Source organism: Parasteatoda tepidariorum, chromosome 10, assembly GCF_043381705.1.
Source record: "Parasteatoda tepidariorum isolate YZ-2023 chromosome 10, CAS_Ptep_4.0, whole genome shotgun sequence".
Classification (NCBI taxonomy): Eukaryota; Metazoa; Arthropoda; class Arachnida; order Araneae; family Theridiidae; genus Parasteatoda; species Parasteatoda tepidariorum.
In genome coordinates this window covers 71,485,576-71,508,863 of record NC_092213.1, presented here as the reverse complement: position 1 = coordinate 71,508,863, position 23,288 = coordinate 71,485,576, and the positions used below count along the sequence as shown (strand labels likewise).

The following is a 23,288-nucleotide window of genomic DNA, read 5'->3' as shown; positions in this document are numbered from 1 at the left end:
TCTTTATACCAGGCCAAACATATCGCTCCTCCACTAACCTAATAATATATATATATATATATATATATATATATGTGTGTGTGTGTGTGTGTGTGTATATATTAAACAACAATTAACATATTACATTTTCAGGAGTCCGATTTCATATGAGCTTTTGAGCACATTCATCAATAGCTTACTGGTAACTTGTCACAGCCCTCGCCACTTCTACGGGCAAAACTTGGTTAAACGTTTGAAGGAACAAGTAGATTCATCTTTAAACTTAACTCATCCTATAGTTTATTTGTCTCTTTGCAATGCTAATGAGAGCTGGCCTCAAAGAGCGCCAAAAGACTTGCTTAAAATTTTAAATAGCAGTTCTGAGTACCATTTTGTTAAAGGTATGAAATTACATTCAGCTTTCTTTTTATTTTGCTTACTTTTCCTCTCCTTTTTTGTGGAAAAATATGAAACCTTTTCAATTGAGAACAGTATAAATGAAAACAAAAGTGTAACTTCAAAATTTCAATATCCTTCAATTGTAAAAGTAACGATCATATTGCTGTTAAAATTTGATGCTTACAACATTAACCTATACACCTAAGTGGATTAAAGAAAAATATTTTTTTTCAATAAACCAATACTTTGAAAAGGTTCATTGTTCTAATATTAGCTGGTATTAGTAATAATAATATCTGATTCAGAAAAGAAATCAGTATAGCAAATACCGTGTAAATGTATACCGATTAATGGTGCTTTACCTTATAATTACATATAAAAAATGCTTCAAACACATTAACTGGAAATAAGCTAAATATATTTCGTGGTAAATCCGGTTGTTATTAATAATACATGATGATTACTAAAATGCTTGACCTTTTTATTAAACAAATTGAAATAGAATATGAATCTGCCTATTCCACCAAAAAATTGCTTTCAACCAAGACTATTAAAATAAAATCATACTTATTGAAAGTTTTGACTAAGCATATATTCTACTTGGGCAAGTTTTCAATTACCTTTTTAACAATACGTCCCCTTGACAACGCATGAAGTGTTTATCAATTCATACTTTGTCACTTAGTCCTACGCATTCCCAGTAGTGTACATAAAAATACATACCTGCCAACTTTAAATCCATTTGAGGATGATTTTCGTCAGTGGTAGTATAATGAAATTTAAATTGCAATTTTAGTCAGAAACATTTGCTGTATATAGGAAAAGTTTGAGCTGACTCCAATTACACTGAAACATTTTAAAATATATCTTTAATTTTTAAAAAAAAATAGTGGTGGTCAGAAAGATTACAAATTAAGTTTATAAATGCGAGGAATACAAAGAAAGCACGCAATTTACTGCCACTTTAAAAATGGAAATAAAACTTTACGCCAAATGCGTAAAAGTTGGCAGGTATGAAAATTTGACATTTTAACAGTAAATACGAATTTCAATTATTAATATGAAATTAATCACATTCATTGAGCTTTGTGCAATGATGTATTCTGCTTGAGTTCCTTCTGATTCAACAATTTGAAATCTTGGAATTCTTTCGCAATAATACCCATATAAAATATGTTAATTTTATCAGTATATTGTGTTTTTGTTAACTAGCTTTATTTTATTGAAATATTATGCATTAGTTGTGAATGAAGGTAATTGTCTTAAAATGATATAAAAGATATTTACAAGTATAACATTGCCGAAAGAAGACACAGTTCATACATTTACCAAAATATCTACTACTGACACAAGATAGACAGGGGGTCAGATTACAAAGAAAAAACTCCTTTTTTTAATACGAACTATATACTGTTCTTAATAATAAATGCGAGCTTAGATTGTCAACTTTAAAACAGCTCTCCCGCTTAATTTCAGAAAAAAAATTCCTTGACTTTTCCAGGTATATCAGGTAAATTTTAATGAAAATCCATTCCATATTTTATCTATACTACGAAATTTTTCATCAGAAAACTTTTATTCTTTTATTTGTTATGCCAAGTATTAGATTTTCTGTGTAAAATAAATATCATTATATGAGAAAGGAAGCATCTCAGTTTGTCTAAAATGTGAAATTTTTACAATAAATAATTGTAATAAATGTTAGAATTATTTAACTCGAATCTCAAAAACTGAGTACTGTTACTGGCAATTTTAAGACTGGTTATTTTCCAGGTATAATATAGGAATTTTTTAGGTTTTTGTAAAAAATTTGCAACTTTCCCTGACTATTCCCTGATTTTTGGAGTTGAAATAAAATTCCCAGACAATTCCAGGTTTTCCCTGTTCTCCCTGACCCGTGGGAACCCTGTTGAAAGGTGATCAACTTAACAGGTTTCACTGTACTAATTAAAGAAGTATAAAAGAAGGATTGTTGCTGGCTAAAGTGAATTTTTTTTTATTCTCAGATATCCAGTCTTATGCTGTAATGGCAGTTGCATGCTACACTAACAATTCGTTCATCATCAATAAGATCAATACTACTACTTTAGTATCACAAGTGAAAATAACATTGGACAAATTCAAAAAGAGCCAACTCCCGGATGGAAGTTTCGGAAATGTACAGACAACTTCCTTAGTAACGCAGGTGATCCAATCTTTATTATTTAGATCAGCTGTTCCCAATTTTTTTCTACTGCGGAACGCTAAATAATCAACCTTCCTTCGGCAAAACTCCGACTTTATAAATAAAGTAAATTAAGGTAAAAATGAACGTTATAACCTATAAAAGAATATTTTTTAAAATACTTAATTATGTGAATGAAGATTTTTTATTGTTTTATCATTAAAAATCTTAAATTAGGTTTTATGCCCGGCAGTTAAATTTGCTGCCTTTGTGCTATAGTCTAGTAATGAAGTGTAGTTTTTGGTGTATTTACATAAGCTGCAAATGAATAAAATAAGCGAATTATGGTTTACTTCAAAATGAAAGCTTGAAGGAACTGCTATAAGCGTTGAAAATGATTATTATGGAAATAAATTTCTTTAATAAAGAATTTGAAAAGCGCGAAAGAAAATGCTAATGCAATATTTTATAAATGCTTGCTCTTTTCATAATTTATTCAATATGCTAATTAGAAATATTATACATATTTTTCCTTTGAATCTTTATATATATTTTTTAATATTTTTATATATATTTTATATATTTGAAATTTATCTACATTTCATTTGAAATAATTTCATGAAGGCAACAGAAAGATTAAATAAATTAGGAATAATAGTTTGCATTTAAATATAATCAGAGGTTTTAAAACTCTTCACTGGTTATAAAAAGCACTAACTCGCTGAACCCCTTTAACTCTTCCACGGAACATCATTTGATATCAACTGATTTAGAGAATTAGTTAGTACAGTACACTCTCGATATATCGAACTTCGATACATAGAGTTTCGATGTCACGAAATCCTTGATATGTCACAAAAAATATTTTTCCCCTTGGCATTATATAGCCAACTAAGGTTAATTAGAATTCCTTAGAGTTTCTTCTCAAAACCTTGTTAGGTCGAATCTCTTTCAAAATAGAAATTAGAATTTTTTCTTAGAAAAATCACAAAATAAGTGTATTCTAAACCAAATCTTTTCTATTAAATACATACATATTTTTGTCTTACTTTTAAAAAAAAAATTATCGTTGTTGTATTTAGGCTATCGTTGTTGTATTAGGTATAGTAAACTATCATTACATACATATTTAATAGTATAGTTATAGTTATTTTTCATTACTCTATTTATTCGAGTAATATTTTAGAATGTATTTTTCTACTTTTTAGTATGTATTTAGTTTTGAACTTGTTATCTCAAACACTCGCTATGTCGAAATTTTTTTTAGCATCCCTTCAACTTTGAGATATCGAGAGTATATTTTATTAGATAATAAAATTTACTTAAAAAATACTTAAACCTACGTTCTTTAAGTGGATTAAAAAAATATTTAAAAAAAAGAGGCCTAAAAAAGGAAAATGTAAAACACTGCACTTTTAAAAGATAGGGAGGGTTTTTCATTGGTAGCAGAAGTTTAATACGGATACCTTTTTCGCCACTTAAAGCATAAATTTTAGATTTTTTTCATTTTATTTAATTATTTTCTTTTAGCTTTTTGGCTATTTGTCTTAGTTAGAAAACGGTCAAATTTTTACTTGGTGATAAATTTTGTTGCACCATTTACTAAACAATTGTAAATTGTGAATGCATCAAGTGTAGAACTTCTGTTAAAATTTGAGAACTCTATCTCGAGACAAAGTGATCAAATTCGCAATTGACGAATATTTCAATTTGGGGATAAAATTACAATAAATTCTACTCATACTGTTAGGAAAAGATTAATAGTTCCATCGTCACTCGCAAAAGAGCGACTTAATAAAATGGAAATAATGAAATAATCAACCCAAATCACAATTTTAAGCATCCATATCAATAAATGATTAAACCATGCATTAAAAAAGTTCAGTCATTAAATGAAACAAAAAATCGCTCCATTATTACTGACGAAAATTTGCGTTTTTTGTATAGAGTTTACACTGACCTAAAAAAAACTTATTCGACCACTAGAAAGAGAACAAATAACTCTGTTTCAATCCAAAACGGTAAAACTGATGGTTCTGTGTACTAGTACTGTTATGTAACACGTCGATTATCATCATTACTAATTTGTAAGAAGTCGATTATTATCATTAATCATTTGTAAGATGTCGAATGAGAAAGATTAAAATATGTCGAATAATATTTTTAATTGCACAAAATTAATTAGCAGCCTTTCAATTAGAAACGGGTGATACTGTACATTATTTTGTAAGACGTTGATTATCATCATTATTAATTTGTAAGAATTAGTTTATTATCATTTTTAATTTGTAAGAATTCGTTTTTTATCATTATTAATTTGTAAGAATTCGTTTATTATAATTATTAATTTGTAAGAATTTTTTTATTATCATTATTAATTTGTAAGAGTTCGTTTATTATCATTATTAATTTGTAAGAATTCGTTTATTATCATTATTAATTTGTAAAACTGAGAATGAAACTTAACCTCTTAACTTATGAATGAAACTTATTATCACCATTAACTTTCAAGATTATCAATATCAATTTATAAGAAGTAGATCACTTTCAGTATTAATTTGTAAGATGTCGAATGATTAATTTAATCGCACAAAAGTAATTTTTTTTATTTTGGATAAAAAATATTTTAAATAGATTCAATTTCAAAACTTACCCAAATAATTAGATTGTAATAGATTCAGTTTCAAAACTTACCAATAGATTCACTTTCAAAACTAACTTAATGTTTGCATAATTTCTAAATAAAAGAAAAAAAATGAATTATTTGCTTTTAATCATGTGTTTCATACAGAATTTTCAATGCCAAGTAAAATTTCTAATTAATCTTCAACATTAATTTAGTTACTTTCTTAATTTCATAACAGGCTCTAATATCAAGCGGACTAGGTCATGCCAGAGATTGGAACCTAAATGCAACAGTAAAATACTTAATTAAGGAACTTAATTCTACCGACGTTGACTTCCCGACTGTTTATTTAACACTTCCTGTATTCAATGGTAAAAGTCTGACACATATCTTTAAAGTGAACTGTACAGGAAATCCCCGGAAAAGGATCACAGGTAAGATATTCTGTTTACATAATGTGGTTGAAAGAAATGTTTAATATCTGACAATGTGTTAATAAATCAACTTAATTTAACTAGTACCCATACTAATTATTTTAAAAAAATTCTCAAGACTAGTATATACATTTGTGAAAGCGCTAAAACACGTCAACCAATCTGTATCATATGATTTCACAACTACTCCTGGATAGCATTGAAAGTGAGTAAACCGCGTAAGCAGAATGCTAGTTCACAGGTTTGTTAGCATTTCATCGATGAGGATAGTAAGATGACGCTACACCATGAAAAGTATTGATGAGATCAATATCTGATGTCTGTAGCCTAGACTACCCTGGTATGTATTCCTAAGTTTCCTCACTGGAGCAAGCCCATTACAACTAAACTAATAACTGCATTTTCTTTCTTTCATCTAATTAAATCGCGATATTAAAAATGATATTGTTTTAGTGTCTTCGACTATGTTGAATGTACACTGAAGAGCCAAAAAAACTGGTGCAGGCATGAGTATGCAAATAAAGGGGTATGGAGCCAATCAAAGTACAGCGCTGCGATCGGCAACGCATATATAAGACAACGAGTGTCTAGCAGAGTTCTTAAATCGGTTACTGCTGCTACAATGCCAGGTTATACAGATTTAAGTGAGTTTGAACGTGGTGTTATAGTCAGATCACGAGAGATGGGACATAGCATCTCCCAGATAGCAATGAAATTTGGATTTTCACGTACGACCATTTCACGAGTATATCGTGAGTATCGGAAATCCACCAAAATCCCCAGACATGCACATTATTGAACATATTTGGGATGCTTTGCAACGTGATGTTCAGAAGATATCCCCACACCCTCTTACTCCCACTGGTTTATGGACAGCCCTGCAGGATTCGTGGTGTCAATTATCTCCAGCACTACTTCACATTTATCGAATCCATACCACGTCGTGGTGCGGCACTTCTGCGAGCTCGCGGTGGCTCTACACGATATTAGGCAGGTATACCAGTTTTTTTGGCTCTTCAGTGTATATGTTACTGTGAATGATCCAAACTGGTGATTGTTGATTTTCACCGGTGAATGTTGACAATCACATAGTCGCTTTGGTAAATGTCCGAAATACATGCTAGGTCTAGTTTTTTTGAAGTTAAATGTCTCTGCCCGGTATGCATTTAAGCGGTACTCCGAACACTGATGTTTCTTTTAATCTATACTCATCAGATATTAAAATATTGAATAAATATAATAATATCAACGATGAAATTAATATCAATTCGGATATAACAATTATTTCGGACATACACCAAAGCGAGTCTGTGATGGTTGACATTCATCGGTGAAAGACGGCATTTTCCTCATACACACAACTCGCCTGTGCACCAGTTTTTCTTTCAGTTATGCTTTTTGTTTATTTATATTCTGCACATCAGGTTTAAACTGCAATTCTATTATTTTTATTGCTAATATGACAATATAGGTCATTCATTGACAATTACGCTCTGTAGAAATGTCTAAGTTGGCAGTCCATCAATGATCAATCAGTTTCAGATGGACCAATAGGAATGGGTTTCTATTAAAATAGGAATACGAATCGTTCAATAGGAATGGTGCTATTAACTAGTTGCCATTCACAAACGCAAAATTATGAAATTTTATTGGTTTATTCATAGTTTAGCCTCTGGCTTAGACATCTGTATTAGAATGAAATGAAATGCATAACACTGGAGCATATCGTTTGCAATCCTTAAAGGAAAATTTCTATTCAAACGTTTCGATTAGAAGTGGTTATTAAACATATTTCCCTTAAAAATAACATAGAATGCATAATTTTATTAAACAGTCATTAATTTTTTCCACGTCTATGTAAATTATTGCTGTAATAAGTAACTTGTGTTATATAGTGATGCGATATAAATTATCTTTCGGAAGTTCAATCAACAACAATTAAAATTTTTGTTCATGTTGTGTTTCGTTAACTTTACAGGTAACCTGAAATCTGAAATCGATGAATATGTTGGACCAAAAATAAGAGTTCAGTTTTCTCTTTTCATCGGAGACGAGAAAGATATCATCCATACACTCTTTCTCAGAGTACCAAACAATTATACCGCGTACAAAGTAATGCGGTACGCGGAAGAAGAGGATATCAAATACAAGTAAGAGTGCGTGATTTTGCTTGAAACAGTTTAGAACTCGACAAAATATGTGAGAATCAAACAATAATAAAAAATATGTGATGTGCACCCGACAAAATATTTGACAAAATATGTTATATTTAATGAACATTGTTTGAAATTTTCGCTCATTTATTTCCCACGTCCTCCTTCGCAAACTAAATTCAAGGTCATCTTAATAAACTTCTTCCTCCAAAGATTATCTTTTAATGTCTTGAGGTCTGCCTTAATGCAATCCATCCATCTTCTGTAAGTGAAGTCTTTTTATTCCTAGTACCCACGGCACTTGCAAAGGTCGCAGTAATGATGCTCGTTGTGACATTTCTCTTACAATTCTCTTCTACAATTAAACAGTTGATTAGAATTTCGTGGTCTGATCTTCTGCAATCGAATCAAAACGTCAATATTGGCCTTATAACTTTTTAGAATCCTTTTTGTAACATCATGAATGAACTTCGTTTTCGAAATAAGTGTTAGGGATCACGTTTTTATCCCATTAAGTTAAATACTTGGGGAAATAAATATTAAGAACCAGAACGGCAAATCAACAAACCATCTTAGCACATATTACTCACGATGAAGAGTAAAACGATTTCTTTATTTTTGTTTCATATTATTATTAAATAGTATTGTTTTCCCATTGATAATTTACAAAAATAAAATTCAATTTAACTAATAAAAAAATATATAAATTTAAATAAAACCTGAACTTTATTGTTCAATGTATTTTTTATTTCCAAGTACGCCATCGTCGCCTTATGGTGCCTTTTATGCAAACGGTTATTTATTAAACAGAGTTCCAGCTGTCTCAACTAAAAATGTGCCAAAGTCATCAAATACGAATATTTTTTATGACTCTAGCAATATTTGTCCGTTTCTATTTTCTATAGATTTCCTAAGACAACATTTACATCTATCATTTTCTATAATTGGAAAAAATAGCTTACGAAGATTTTTTAACAGATTAAAATCTGCCTTTATGCAATTTTGTTAAGGGCTAACCTCTAATACCATTCAATATGATATGTCATTTAAGAGTTGTAAATTTTTTTTCTTCAAATTTAATTGTTAAGATCGAAATAATTAAGAATCCCTTAGAATTTAAGTTAGTGTTTCAAAGGGTTTAAATAACAATGATTCATAGTAGTAGCTTTTTTTCAGTAAAATATAATATATATTTTGCCTAATTCACATTCCGTGTTATAGGAGGGGGCAAATTTTTGTTTCGAAATTTTTTTTAATAGAAATCAATTATTTATCAGTAAATAAATGTATCTTGAAATCAGCAAGAAATTGTTGTCCTAAACAGATAAAGAATTTTTATAAACAAAATGAATTACTCTGGGGAACACATTTTTTGTTGCATTTATACAGAAACTTTATTTTGCCTAACTCGAGAGAAGGGATTCTAAATCCGAAATTAGTCTTACTCCTAAACTACAATTTTTTAAATGAAAGTTTATGCATATTTTTTGTCGAAATGTACAAGTTCAAAAATGTTATATTTAATAAGGAATTACATAAATGTTGCAACAAACTTCTGGGGAAGTTAAAGCACATTATTTGTATTAAAATTGCATAGGTACCCATGCCCGGAAACGTGGAACGCGGCTAGTAGCGATTCCCCAGCATTATGGCCTGTACAAAAGAACACGAAGAAACAGTTCATAATATGGAAGCACTCCTATTAACGTATGACGACAGTTCCAGGCATGGGATCATATGCAATTTTAATCCCAAATGATGTGCCCCAACTCCCCTAGAAGTTTGTAAAACATTTATGTGACTTCCTGTTTTTTAACGTTTAACGATTTTACAATTTGTTTTGACTAAAATGTCATTATAAAAACTAGCTTGCAGATTTGAGATCGACGACTTGAAAATAACTAAGATCAATTAGAAAATCTCATGTGCCAGAAAAATAATGTTTCCCGGTTTTGCTATTTCACTTCTAAAAGAACAAAACTTCTTCTAACAGTGTGATAACTTAATAACTCATAATATCAATTTTATTTGAAATATCTCTTAGCTTTATCTGCTCAGCATATCATTTGTAAATAAAATGGTTATTTATCTTATACAATCTCTCTATATATGTAGTGCCAGTTCCTATTTGTAGTGCCAGTTCCGATCTGTGGTGCCAGTTCCTGTGCTGTTAGCTGATCTAGCTAGAAATCCAACCAGATTATGTAAGCTGCAAGTTAGACCCCGTGCGAATTTCCCTAAGACACGGGAACGCGTTTTGGAACTAACCAAAAAGAAAACGCTTATGAATTCCAGAGAGGAGTAGCAATAATAATTTTCTTTTAACTTCACGAAGACGAACTCGTTTATTTCTGTGTTTGTTTATCGTCCATCTTTATGTAAATTTAGCGTTTAATATATGTTTTGTTAAAATACAGTGTCTCTTATTTTCAAAGACGACCACTCATGCCGTCCCCACATATATATCCTCGTTTTTGTTCTATTTTGTATTGTACAGTATGATTCTCTTTTTTTTTCTTACAGATTTGAATGGAAAAGAATTTTGAACAAAATGTATGTGTATAAAATAGGAAAAATAATTAATGATCCTGACGTTGGAAAATTTTGGTTAGCTTATTTGGGATCCATCAAGTCTACTGTTTATAAACAAACAACATTAAGTAATTACTTTTTCTGAATACAACTATTTATATCAATACAAAAAAGAGTTTTATCTTTCTCAAAACTAATAAAGAAACAGAGCAATATTTTTTCTACATATTACCAGAAGTCAAGTGTATCGATTTATTTCTTTTAGTTTTGGTAGATAAATTCAATAATTGTTTATATAATGGGCCGATTCGATTAAAATTCGTCATTCATATAAATTATCAAAAAACTAACTTTTAGGGTTAATCTAGGTTTCCCACAAGTCTTAAAAAAATATAATGTTTATTACATAAAAAGAACCTCGATCATCCGAATTATTTGTGATTTACACAATATTTTATTTTAAAAGGAAAATGTATGTGTATGAAAACTCCGACTTTCCAGATTTTAAAACTAATAGTGGTATAATAAAATGAAGCTTCCACTAGCATTGACGTGAAAGAATATATACTTTCACAGATTTTCTAATGTCTGTAGGTTTTTCTAAGACTTTTTCTGAGATCGAACTTTAAATTAATTTACTGTCACAAGACGAATACTTACAGGAAGTCTGAGCTAAAACAAGGGGATGGGGATAATAGATAAATTTTTTCATTTCTGGTTTGAGAAAAATTAACTCTATCCGTACCTCTTCGTCCCAGTTACAGTCACTAGAGCGCCAAAGGGTTTTTGTATTTGCAAAATATTTANCCATGGCGAGACGATGAGGCAACCACAAGCTCTTCCACTGGTTCAAGAGGTCCACGAGGGAAAAATGCACAATATTTCCGTGATTACAGAGCACGGAAGCGAGAGGAGCAGGAAAAAGAGTCGTTGAATAGAACTAGTGATCCTTCTACGACTGCTGATTCTTCTACAATTAACGTCGCAGGTTGTGAAGTTCAACTTCTTCCGCGCGGAGGTACTCCACGCACTATTTTTTTAAAGGTGCAAAACATTTGTAACTGTCACAGCTTTTTAATCGATATAAAATATGCACAGGAATGTTTCTTGCCCGGAAAAATATTTTACTCGTTTCTGAAACAAGCTTGAAACTTAAATTGTATCGACTGCAAGTATTTTCTGTGTACTACAAGTACTTCTGTGAACTCCATGCGAGAGTTTATCTCGTTATGGTAAGAGAATAGTCTCTATTTGTTGAAAACCAATAAACTCATTCCATTGTCTTGGGGAGTTTGCCCAAATGCTTTAAAGAGGTCATATATGTTAATTTAACCATTGGGCTACAATTGCTTCCATATTGGAAACATGTGCTTTATTTCATAAATCAAAGTTTGGATTTACTTCATTCTTAAAAATTGCTTAAAAATGGAAATATTCATGTTCATTGTATAAATAACATTACATAGACATGGAAGGATTATTGCAATATTTATAAAACGAAAAGTGGAAGCTAAAAGTAGAAAATAACAACTTCTTTAAACTATAACCCAATTACATTATACAATATTTTATTATATTCATCATTACGTGAGAAATTTTGTTCTGCTGTGTCTCTTTCTGTAACATACAGGTATATTGTTGGTAAAGAATCTATTTCAAGATAATAGTCTTTGATTTTCGTCATCACTAATAAATTTTTCTAAGAACCTTGTTGGAAACCAGATGTTTATATTTAGAAAAAAAAATTCAGTTACAACGATAAATCTTTTATTTAATAACAAGTAAATAATTATATGCATGTGTTTTAATTTTTAGGTCCAGATCAAATTACATTGAAAAATGAAGATCACCTGGTAATGTGGTACAAAACAGCGACTATTTAAACACGGTGGTGTTATTCCATTCATGTATAATTTTGAATTTTCTGAAAGGGATTCCAATTCTCTACGAATTTTTTTTGTCATTTTAGAATAAAAAAGTTTGTTTTTGTAAATTAGTTCGAATTTTGAACTGTAAACTTGGTTGTTTAAATATCTGCTATTGTTGTATTATTACTTCAGACTCATACTTTGGTTATTAAGAGTAATTATATTATTTGGTGAACAATAATTTTAGACTAATTCTGGATTGGTATGCTAAATATTTCCTTTTTGAGAATAATACTTTACTGATATTATATGTTATATTAATTTACAGCTTATATTAGTACATAATTTCTTTTAACATTTGTAAAATAATCATAAAATAAACCATAGTAGAAGTTAAGTTTTACAGAGTATTACTGTTGCAAAAAAATTTTTTAGTTTTGTTGTTGTTTTCGTGTTAATATGTCATCGTGTTAAAATATTTCTTATTAATGTTCACAGTTTTATCAAATATTTATAATGAGTGATAATTTTCAAAATACATCAGTACATTAAAAATTACCGTTAACATTTTAATTTTCATAAATTTAGAAAAGCTCATTACTTAAAAGAAAATAGTATAACAGGAGATAAATTTAATGTTACGGCGTAGTTTTAAATATTCCGCATGGTGTAGTTTTTGCAATAAAAAATAAAAAGTTTAAATATTTCACGTGGAGTGTTTTCGCTGCAAAAAAAATGGAAACATATTTGTAAAGAAAAATATATTTTATTTAAATGTGAACTTTTTTATTGCAATTTTACAAATAAACTGCTAAAGAAATACTTTGATTACCAGTTTTATCTTTTTACCCTGATTGATACGATTTTATGCTGGCACGTATTTGTGACAGCCGGCGCGAAAGGGTTAAAGTCTATCCACCCTGCCCTAAGTGCAATGTGAACCAGTCTGCTCCTGCCCACATCCTATCGTGTATTGGCTGCCAGAAGAGCCACCTGGTCTCCAACCCTTCTGCAATAGTTCATGGCTTTGGGAGCTTTTTGGATGAGTTCATGGACTTGATTTAATGCTTCACTTGGTCAAGTGGGCATAAGCAACAACAACAACAGAACTTGGTCCTCACTCACGGTGTAAATACTGAATTTGTTGCTTCATTCTTTAGTAGTTATCGTAATAAAGACCTTTTTTCCACCAATAATGTTGTCATCAGCAACCGATCATACAGATGAAATTTAAAAGAGCAAAAAGTTAAGAGATGCAACTTTTTTTTTTTAATTTTGCAAATGCATTAACGTGTCACAGCATGATTAAAATCTTAATTTGCTTGGAAAGGAAAAAAACTGGATGTTATAACAAGGGTCCCAATTGCTTCACCGTCTTTAAAACATTACATTTTCAGAGAATTGAAGGCTAAGTTTTTATAGATTCCGAGCATACTTTAAAACCTCACCCCAAATGATTTGCAACAAAGGGCTTTCAAAACACATGTTTCTATTGTTTAAAAGCTATTGTGGCTACAATACTTTTTATCAATTTTTCCAAACTAAGGATGAAACATTAACGCATAAATTTTGCTACCATTACGGAAAGTTTCCCAATAAACCGAGAAAAATTTACATTTTGAGTCAGATTATTTTTAGATTATTGTGACTACCTTCAATAATTAAAAAAAACTTCAAATAAATGTACGTGCTATTATCAATAAAAAGGAGTGACGGTCAGGAAATGCAGAGCTGCCAACTTTCTACGCTTTTTGTAAAAATTTATTCCAGTGGTAGCTAAGTTAATACTTTAATATATTATCTTTTTATTCATTTAAACTTATATTCCACACCACTACATATAAAGGAATTAAAAGTTCATATGCAACACCACATTATATCAGGTCACTCATGGCGAGGTATTAAAAATGTTGGCAAAATAACAAAAAATTCTGGAAGCTTTGGTTTCTAAATGTCTACCGCCCTATCAAATATTTTGCAAAAAGCGTAACAGTTGGCAGGCACGTAAATGGTTATTATTTCAGATAAAAGGTCCGATACATACCACTTACAGAAATGCCAACTGCTCCGGACGCTCCACAATAATTTATAGAACAGTAAACAACTCTACATACTTACTAAAAGTTTGAAATAATTGACTAATTTCGCCTACTTATTAAATGGTGTAGCTTAACTTACAACTAACCAAGGGGAAAATTATATACCTCTTCAAATCTTTTAGAAATAGTGGTGGATAAAAATCTAATAAATTGAATTTAATACCTCCAGAAATACACATTAATGTACTACCACTCGAATATATTTACTTGCTGTTGGCATCTCTACAGTTATACTAGCTCAATTTCCATTCCTGGTAGTTAACAGTACCTAACTAAATGTATGAATGAATATAAGAGAAAATTTAAATGTAAAAGATTGTGTTTACAACAATAAGTAATTTTATTTGATTAATATAATACTTATACATTCTTTATTCAGTATAACATTTAGAATAAGTCTATATCAGAACTGCTATTTCATTTAAACATTCAACTCAAGATTAAATCACTTCATCTTAAAGTTAGAATTTCTTAAATTTACCAAACAACAAAATGCATGAGAAGAATCCTTTATTTTTACATAAAAAATAGAACTTAAAGTGTAAAATATGTAAAAGTTCATGTTTTTAATTTTCATTTACACTATCGTTGGTCGAACTACTAATAAAACACTTTTCAGAAATGTGCTTTCTTGTACCACATGACCAAATGCTCCTTGTCTTGCATAATAAGTTGGTCTGGACCTAAAAAGAATTGTTTCAAAAATTATTTCTTTAATTTGTTTTAGTAAATTGTATGTAAATAGACCGAGAATATTTCATTCAAATAAAAGTAAAGAGTTAATATTAGACACTGTGTGATAAAAAAAAATTTGTTTAATGGCAAACAAATCAAATGTAATTTAATTTTCCCCTTTAGATTCTTAAACGATTAAAAAAAAGAATATTTTTCTTTCAATCTTTCATTTTTCTTCCATAACATTGAGAGTTATTGAAGTTTATAAAATTTGATTTTCAAAACTGAAGTTAATGACATATTTTTTCAGACATTAACTTAAACTGTAAATTAAATAAAGATAAAAAAATAAAAAATAATGAAAAAAAGGTTTTTAGTTAATGGATTCAGTTTTTATAACAAAAAAATTATTAAAATCCATCTTACTATATACACTTTGATTTTGTTATGCCTAAAAATTAATTTAGAAGCATTAAATTAGTAGGTAAAAATGTAGTAAAAATGTATATAAAAAAAATAACTAAATTAAATTAAAAAGTATTAAATAAAATTATTAAATTAAAAAAAGTATTAAATTAAATTATTAAAGTGTAAAAAGGCATTAAATTCATTTTCTGATGAAAAAATTTTGCGTTAGCTTTATGTGATCGTAGAAAAATTAAAAAAGTAGTATTCGATTTCCTATTCAAACTATTTCAGTTTCCTCTTGTTTCGCTATCTACATTAAAATAAAAAAAATAAAAAAATTTCGATAGCTTTCTGTGATCGTAGAAAAATCATAAAAGTAGTATTCCATTTTCTATTCCAATTATTCAAGTTTCCATTTATTTTTGGAAGAAATAATGTATCTATTGTTACGACTACTTTTAATAATTCAGAAGATATGAATTCAGTACTACAATAACTCCATGAAAAAAAATATTATTTTGAAAGTGCTGTTATAAGGAAAAGTTTGCGCTAGAGCTTTGATAAAATTGTGCATACCATTTCAATAAATTTTCAATGCAATATAATTTGAAATATGATTCAATTATTTAAGAAATAAATTTATGTAATGAAATTCAAAGTCTTACCGAAATTGTAGTGAGTGAGATTGTCTGTCACATTAGCTTGACCTTGATAAAGCAGCCAGAATAATCCAGCTTCTGGGTCATTAGTTACTCCACTAATTTCATATACGTATAGCATTCCAGAAATAGATTCGTATTTAAAACTAAAAAAGAAAAAAAAACAAGAAAAATCTAGTAGTGAAGACTATACGTAAATATATATATGTCACGGCGAAAGACCGAAAGCGGTGGTTGTTGACTTTCACCGATGAATGTCGACAAACACCATATACGTCGGTGAAAGATCGAATATATCATTACATTCTTGTACATTCGGACCCTCACCGGTGTATGTCGACAATCACAGATATAGTTATCAAATCATATTGAAGTTTTCTTCAGTTTTTTACTTCAAATAAATATATTTTTTTCTTTATTTCTAACTAAAGAACAGATGGAAATGTGTTCTGAGTAAAAAAAATTAAACCAAAATTTCACATTACATGATATAAATGTGTCAAACTTGTTTTTTTTATTACAAAAATGTCAGAATGTTAACCAAAATGCCCAAAAGAAATGTGCCAATCTTGTTTTTCTCTTTGTTTTCACCGCGACGAATTTTTAAAATGTTTTCGTAATATAAATTTCAAGAATTTTCATGTTCTTTCAAATTAAACTTCTCATGATTGCTACTATTCTTTTCAGTAAAATCTGTATTTGTTTGTTTTATTTTCATCTAANACTGATGTTTTTTAAGGTTAAGTGCCACTGCCCGGTATACATTTGCCCGGTATACCCTACATTGATGTTTTTTTAAGTTTAAGTGCCATTGCCCGGTATACCCCACACTGATGTTTTTTTAAGGTCAAGTGCCATTGCCCGGTATATATTTGCCCGATACTCCAAACACTGATGTTTCTTCTAATCTATCGTCAATAAGTTTTAAAATATAGAATAAATATAAATATATCAAAAAAATATAATAATATTAACGAATAAATTAATATAAAATTGGATATAACAAATATTTCGGACATTCACCAGAACGACTATGTGATTGTTGTCATTCACCGGTGAGAGTCAGAAATATGGGTATTTAGCAAATATTTCGGACATGCACCAAGCGACTACATGAATGTCGACATTCTCCAGATTTCGGTGTTTCACCGTAACATATATATACTATTTTGTTCGATTTATAATGCAGTGTAGAAACTAGAGTTCAGCAGTATAACATTGTATCGTCAAATATTGATATTTTGAAATATTGTGTTAACTTTATTTTAAAGTGTTCTTCTTAGGTATCAAATACAATATTTATGATATCAAATATAATGTATTATCGATGACAATAGATAGAACAAAATATAACAACTAACATTATCAAAAACGATAAATGGAAAATGGCGAACTTGTCATCAAAAATAATAAAACCATTTTGTATTTAACGACAAAATCACATAGTATTTAAATATGATGATGCATATCCAGCAACAAAAAATTGTCCCACAGCTTAATTCATGAGTTCCCTTGTCTTCTGGGTTGGGTTCTAAATTGCAAAGACATGGAGTTTAACATTGACAGTCACAAACTAAAAAATGGTTTGGCAGTTCAACGTCGGTTTTAAAATAAAATCAACTTATGACATATATTTATAAGTCACTTTCGTTGAATATTTAAAACTTTTTACAGTTATAGTTATCAGAATTTATAACTAAAAGAAGAATTATGCCTATCTCTCTAATGCAGTAAAAAGTGAAAGAAGCTATTTTTATATTCTTATCAATTCTATAAACTTATAAACAAATTTTATGTATTTTTATAAACACCCTCATTTGTTCGAGATACTAGGAACGTTTTGTAAGAGAAAAATTAAATTTTTTTCATGATTAAATAATTACCAGCACTTTTAATCAAAATATCAACTTTCTTGTTGGACCGACCAGGTGGCCGAGTGGTTAGCGTGTCTGACTACGGAGCCATTGTCCGCGGGTTCAAATCCTGCTGTGTGCATGGATGTTTCTTTCTCTCTCTGTGTGTTCTAATTCCTTTCTCCTTTGTGTGAATGTGACCCGCCCTATAAACAGGTTTATGGTTGTGTGACGTGGGCGACGCTGCTCCACCGCCGTAGCTTCACCACACGTTCTCACTGGATAACGAGAAAAGAGTAGCAGTTCTAGCATTCCTGTGGCCGATGGGACAATCCCAAAGTGCCCGCCATTAAAAAAAAAAACTTTTTTGTTGGTATAATTACTTAAATTTGCTGTCCTCAGTTTTGGCTAATTCCATTACGTCATAAGCTGTATAGTTTTCTGGCACTCTCAGTGAGATGGTGTGGATGACATCAATTTCGTCCCCAACAAATAGGGAGTACTGGATACGCATTTTGGGACCGGCATAATCACTAATTTCAGATGAAAGATTATCTGTAAATTAATTAAAAGAAAATTCTATATTTGAATAGAATTATATATACATTAAAAGTAAAAAAGCCATATAACATGTTACCACCACTAATTACACAAACATATATCATAGCATACCTGCCAACTTTTAATTCTTGGACAGGCGAGCTATCAAAAGTTTAGTCCTCTTAATTTTGATTTTACTTTTTGCGTCTTTCGCAATATCTCGAGGAATTTTCAGACTCATCGAAACATTTTGTACACAGTTATAAAATTCTTTTATCCAAGTATCTATGCAAAAAATTATTTGTTATTTTTTTGTAAATACGCTTTAAAAATATTGGAATTTTAAGACACATAAATTATTAAATCATTTTAAGGAATGTAATTTTGTATAAATAAAATAATATATATACTGTTTCCTTGAGACATGTTGAAAAATAAATAATATTCATTAAGGTTGTTCAAAATTTTGAAACTACCGTTTCAGAAAATAGATTATATTTATTAAATATTTTTAAATTTAAGAAGTATCTAAGTTCAAGATTATTCGCTCAACTTTATTAAACATATCTTCCAGCAATAAATTTGGCTGGTAGATTCATAACTATAGTAAATTCCATTGATATACTTCAAAAATGTTATTTCTTCTAGTTGTGATAGTAATGAATAATACGATAGCATACCTGCCAACTTTTAATTCTTTCGAGGATGCTTTTCCACAGTGGTAGTAAAATGGAATTTAAATTACAATTTTAGGCCGATATATACACTGTATAGTGAAAACGCTTTAACGGAATATCACGACAGTAATACATATTAAAAAATATGTTAAACTTTTTTTAAAAATAGTGGTGGACAAAAAATATTATAAATTAAGTTTATAAATGCAAGGAATATATAGAAAGCATACATTTTACTACCACTTTAAATATAGAAATAAAATTTTACGCCAAATGCGTAAAAGTTGGCAGGTATGCAATAGACTCCTTGCGAGTTCAGAAGAAAGGCTTATAAGTATTCTTCATTTCGATCAATTAAAAAGTGCCGACCAGGTGGCAGAGTGGTTAGCGTGCCTGAGTGCGGAGTTGATGGTTGCGGGTTCGATTCCCGCTCAGGGCATGGATGTTTCTTTCTCTCTCTCTGTGTTTTACGTCCTTTCTTTTGTGGGAATGAATCCCGCCCTATAAACGGGTTTGTGGTTGTATTACGTGGGCGACGCTGTTCCACCGCCTTGCCTTAGCCGTAGGTGCTCACTGGGTAACGGTAAGAGAGTAGCAATTCCGGCATTTCTGAGGCCAATGGGAAATAGCAACCAAGTGCCCGCCATTAACCATCAAAAGAACAATTAAAACGTAGTTCAATTATAAACACAACAATATATATTTACGTCTGTCTAAAAGTTCTGTGAGTGAAAAATCACGTATGATTTCCAACAATCAAAAAAAGCCTTTATTCACGTTACAATGAATTACACAAATTTTATTTTAATATTTTCTAATGCATTTGGTTTTAAAACGTTATTATGGATATTTATTCGTCGCTGATTTTAAATTCTATATCGGTTTCATTCTACGAGAGTTTTTATGCAATTAAATAATATATTTCTATGCGGAATTTTTTTAAAATTTGAGTGACTACTTAGAGTTCCCACCTCTCTACTACGTAGAAAGTGATTGGAAGNGCTAAACGCAGATTTTTTCGATAAAGCCATAGAATGTAAAACAGCAAATTTTAATGAAATCTTTAAATTTGAAAATTATATCAAAGATAAAAACTACAGACCAATAGCTGCACATTTCACCTCCGACGCCTCATATCATAACTATCAAAACAAATAATTTCATCAACCTTTCTGAAAATAACGTTTACTCATGCTGATACAATTCTGAACAACTCCAAAATCAAACAAACACAGTTTAGAGCAAGCTGCTCAATTTATTTTTGATTCCTTTTTAGTTATTCAAGCAAAGAGCTTGAAACATTCATAAAAGCAACTCCATTGCCTGCTTACCTCATTGCTCAACCAAAACTGTTCTAAAATTCCAGATGAATGGGATAGGGGCCGCTTCGCGGCCCAGGTGCCCAATAAGATCAAAACACTAGGACTAGGACTAGTACTTATGTCATGCTGTACCTTTTAAAAAGCAAGCAAAAATAGTCAAGTATTTGCAAAATTTACTTTGTAGTTGTTTACCGTTTTTTTTATTATTTTGGCGTGTCCGGAGCAGTTGGCATCTCTGAAGTGGATGTACAATATATGTATTCATATTTACTTTGAAAGTAAATCAGAAATAAGTATGCTTGACGAGTTCTGACATCTAGATTAAGATAAACTAACTCATTACAAATAGTGTGATGCTAGATTGAGAAATATACAAGATTCCGAGCAAAACAAATAGATTGTTTTAATCTTTTGAACACTTCAACCTCGAATAGATTCTCATCTAAACTCCACTCCGTCATTTATCAGAGATGCCAACCTGCTCCGAAACAGCAAATAAAAATTTTCGAGTGATTGTTTATTAATGTGTGATTCTTGGTTTAATAAATTCAATTTATTAGGTTTATATCCACCACTATTTCTAAATAATTCTTAGGCATATATAATTCGCCACTTTGTTAAGGCTAAGAAATGTAACACCGTTTAAAAAGTAAGTAAAATTAGTCAAATATTTGCAATTTTTTGTTTGTAGTTGTTTACTGTCTTTTAAATTATTATGGTGTGTCCGGAGCAGATGGCATCTCTGCGTTTTGATCCAATTTCAGACCAAGAATAAAATCTTGTAATTGAAGTTTTGCTACCACTTTATTTGGGAATAGCATCCGACTGAAAAATTTAAAAATTAGCAGCTTTACGATAAAAGCAGCAAAATCAAGCCAATTCAATAAATAAACAAATGTTCTTTCGAGCTAGAGTTGTTGTCTAACAAAAAAGTAAAATAAAATAGAATGAGAATTTTATTACCATATCCGCTTCTCCTTGGATTTAAACTGCAATTTACTCTGGCGACATCTGAAAGGCTTTTGGCATTGAGAACTGGAAGAGCTAGGTAACTCGCCAAAAGATCATGAGGTAGTGATAGTTTACGAATCAAGTGTTTTATGGTGGCATTTAGCTTCCAGTCTTTTGAGTATTCATGGCCACTTGAAAGAAGTGCCTGTAACAGCATGGACGCGAGTTAGGGTTAATAACGTGTCTGGTTTCTCTAAAAAGAGTTTTTTTTTATGCTTTTCATGCTCATAATCTGATTTGCCTTTAGAATTACAAATGTAACTAAAAAAACTGTAATTAACGATATCCAGAATTTAAATGTATAATACCTCGTATGTGTGAGTTACACTATTTCATAGTTAAAACTACACTTCTGCACTCACTTCTCATTGAAATAACATGAGAAGTGAGTGCAGAAGTGTCATTTCAGCTTTGAACCAGCGATATGGTGCTCTCGGTCAAAAATGTGTTAGCACCAGAACTTTACAAAGCTCCAGAATTTCACAAAACAATTAGATTATTAACATGGTTTTTGAAACTCTGTCAAAAGGAAACAAAAAGTGCTAAAGTTTGAGTGATTTATTCTTGAAGCAAAACGATGATTTTAATCTATATATATATATATATATATATCGTGTGATCTCGGTTGTAGGACAGACAAATAACTTAAATATTTGAAAAGTTATTAAACTTTTTTACAAATCACCAAATTGGCGATATTTTTTTTTTTTTTTTTTTTTTTTTTTTTTTNTTTTTTTTTTTTTTTTTTTTTTTTTTTTTTTTTTTTTTTTTTTTATCTGCATTAAAAATTATCAAAATACTACTTTATTCTCAGTTTTTGTAAATTTTTATGAGCTCAGATAATACAGCACCAGAGAAAGTATTTGAACATCAGACCAGAAACGCTTTTCACTTTCACAGAGTTTTGGCTTTTCTCCATACAGACGTTTTACCCTGATGCTTCTGTCTTTAGATGGGCTAAACTTGTCCTAACAGTCATGAGTGACTGTTAAAAACTCACAGCAGTTATGAAAATAGCATATTATTCGCTAAAGATAAGCATAATTTTATATGAGTCTTCGAAAACAATCCTTAAAGAACAAAGTAAAACTAAAATTTATTCTTATTACTGATAAAAGGTTCGCGGAGACCTGTACTATAGTAAAAGGGTAGGTATTAAAAAGATAAATTTTAATACTCAATAACCATACCCTTCTATAAAAATCCGTGTATAGCATTACATTCTCAGAATAAATGTCCCGAAAACAAGAAAATGTAAATTCTGCTTCAAAACTTCGCTCCCTCTTTTTTATTCGAATACAATTCCATACCTGCCAACTTTTACGCATTTGGCGTAAAATTTTATTTTTATATTTAAAGTGGTAGTAAATACATACTATTTTTTTCTTTTATAATGTAAATTTTTAAATTATTTTCATCACNTTATTCACAAAAGATAAGCATCATTTCATATGAGCCTTCGAAAACAATCCTTAAAGAAAAGAAAACTAAAACTTGCCTTTATTACTGATAAGAGGTTAGCGGAGACCTGTACTATAGTAAAAAGTTACAAATTAAAAGGATAAATTTCGATACTTAATAACCATACTCATCTATAAAAACCTGTGTATAGCATTACATTCTCAGAATAAATGCCCTGAGAACAAGAAAATGCAAATGCTGCTTCAAAACCTCGCTTCTTCTTTTTTATTCAAATACAAATCGCCTTCCCAATCGCAAAAATATCACGGGTGGTCGAGAGCATCATTGTCTACAATAAGCTAAAGTAGCCACAATAAGCCTTGAGCCACAATAAGCCAAGCACTGTCTTAAGATATATAATTTGATTTCTTCCAACTTACCTGAGTTATTAAAGATGTGGTATGAACGTTTCCAAAGCTCCCATCGGA

The 23,288-nt window shown here is 30.1% G+C and overlaps 3 protein-coding genes across 4 annotated transcripts in view; 2 read left to right on the top strand and 1 right to left on the bottom strand.

Moving 5' to 3' along the window:
- LOC139426931 (uncharacterized protein CG3556-like) overlaps window positions 1-10,436 on the top strand; it is a 42,929-nt gene extending 32,493 nt beyond the window's left edge. For both annotated transcript variants that reach the window (XM_071187102.1, XM_071187103.1), the window contains exon 10: window positions 10,279-10,436. In XM_071187102.1, coding sequence (XP_071043203.1) covers window positions 10,279-10,432 — 154 coding nt within the window. In that variant the 3' untranslated portion in view covers window positions 10,433-10,436. The remainder of the gene's footprint in view (window positions 1-10,278) is intronic.
- LOC107449272 (uncharacterized protein CG3556-like) overlaps window positions 1-23,288 on the top strand; it is a 184,835-nt gene that overhangs the window by 94,826 nt on the left and 66,721 nt on the right. The gene's annotated exons all lie outside the window — the stretch shown is intronic.
- Window positions 14,748-23,282, bottom strand: LOC107457413 (uncharacterized protein CG3556-like). Its single transcript, XM_043056448.2, has 5 exons — window positions 23,241-23,282; window positions 21,352-21,544; window positions 18,233-18,404; window positions 16,003-16,142; window positions 14,748-14,937 (listed from the first exon to the last, which is right to left on the bottom strand). The coding sequence occupies exons 3-5, from the start codon at window positions 18,361-18,363 to the stop codon at window positions 14,870-14,872; spliced, it is 339 nt and encodes a 112-aa protein (XP_042912382.2). The 5' UTR covers window positions 18,364-18,404; window positions 21,352-21,544; window positions 23,241-23,282; the 3' UTR covers window positions 14,748-14,869.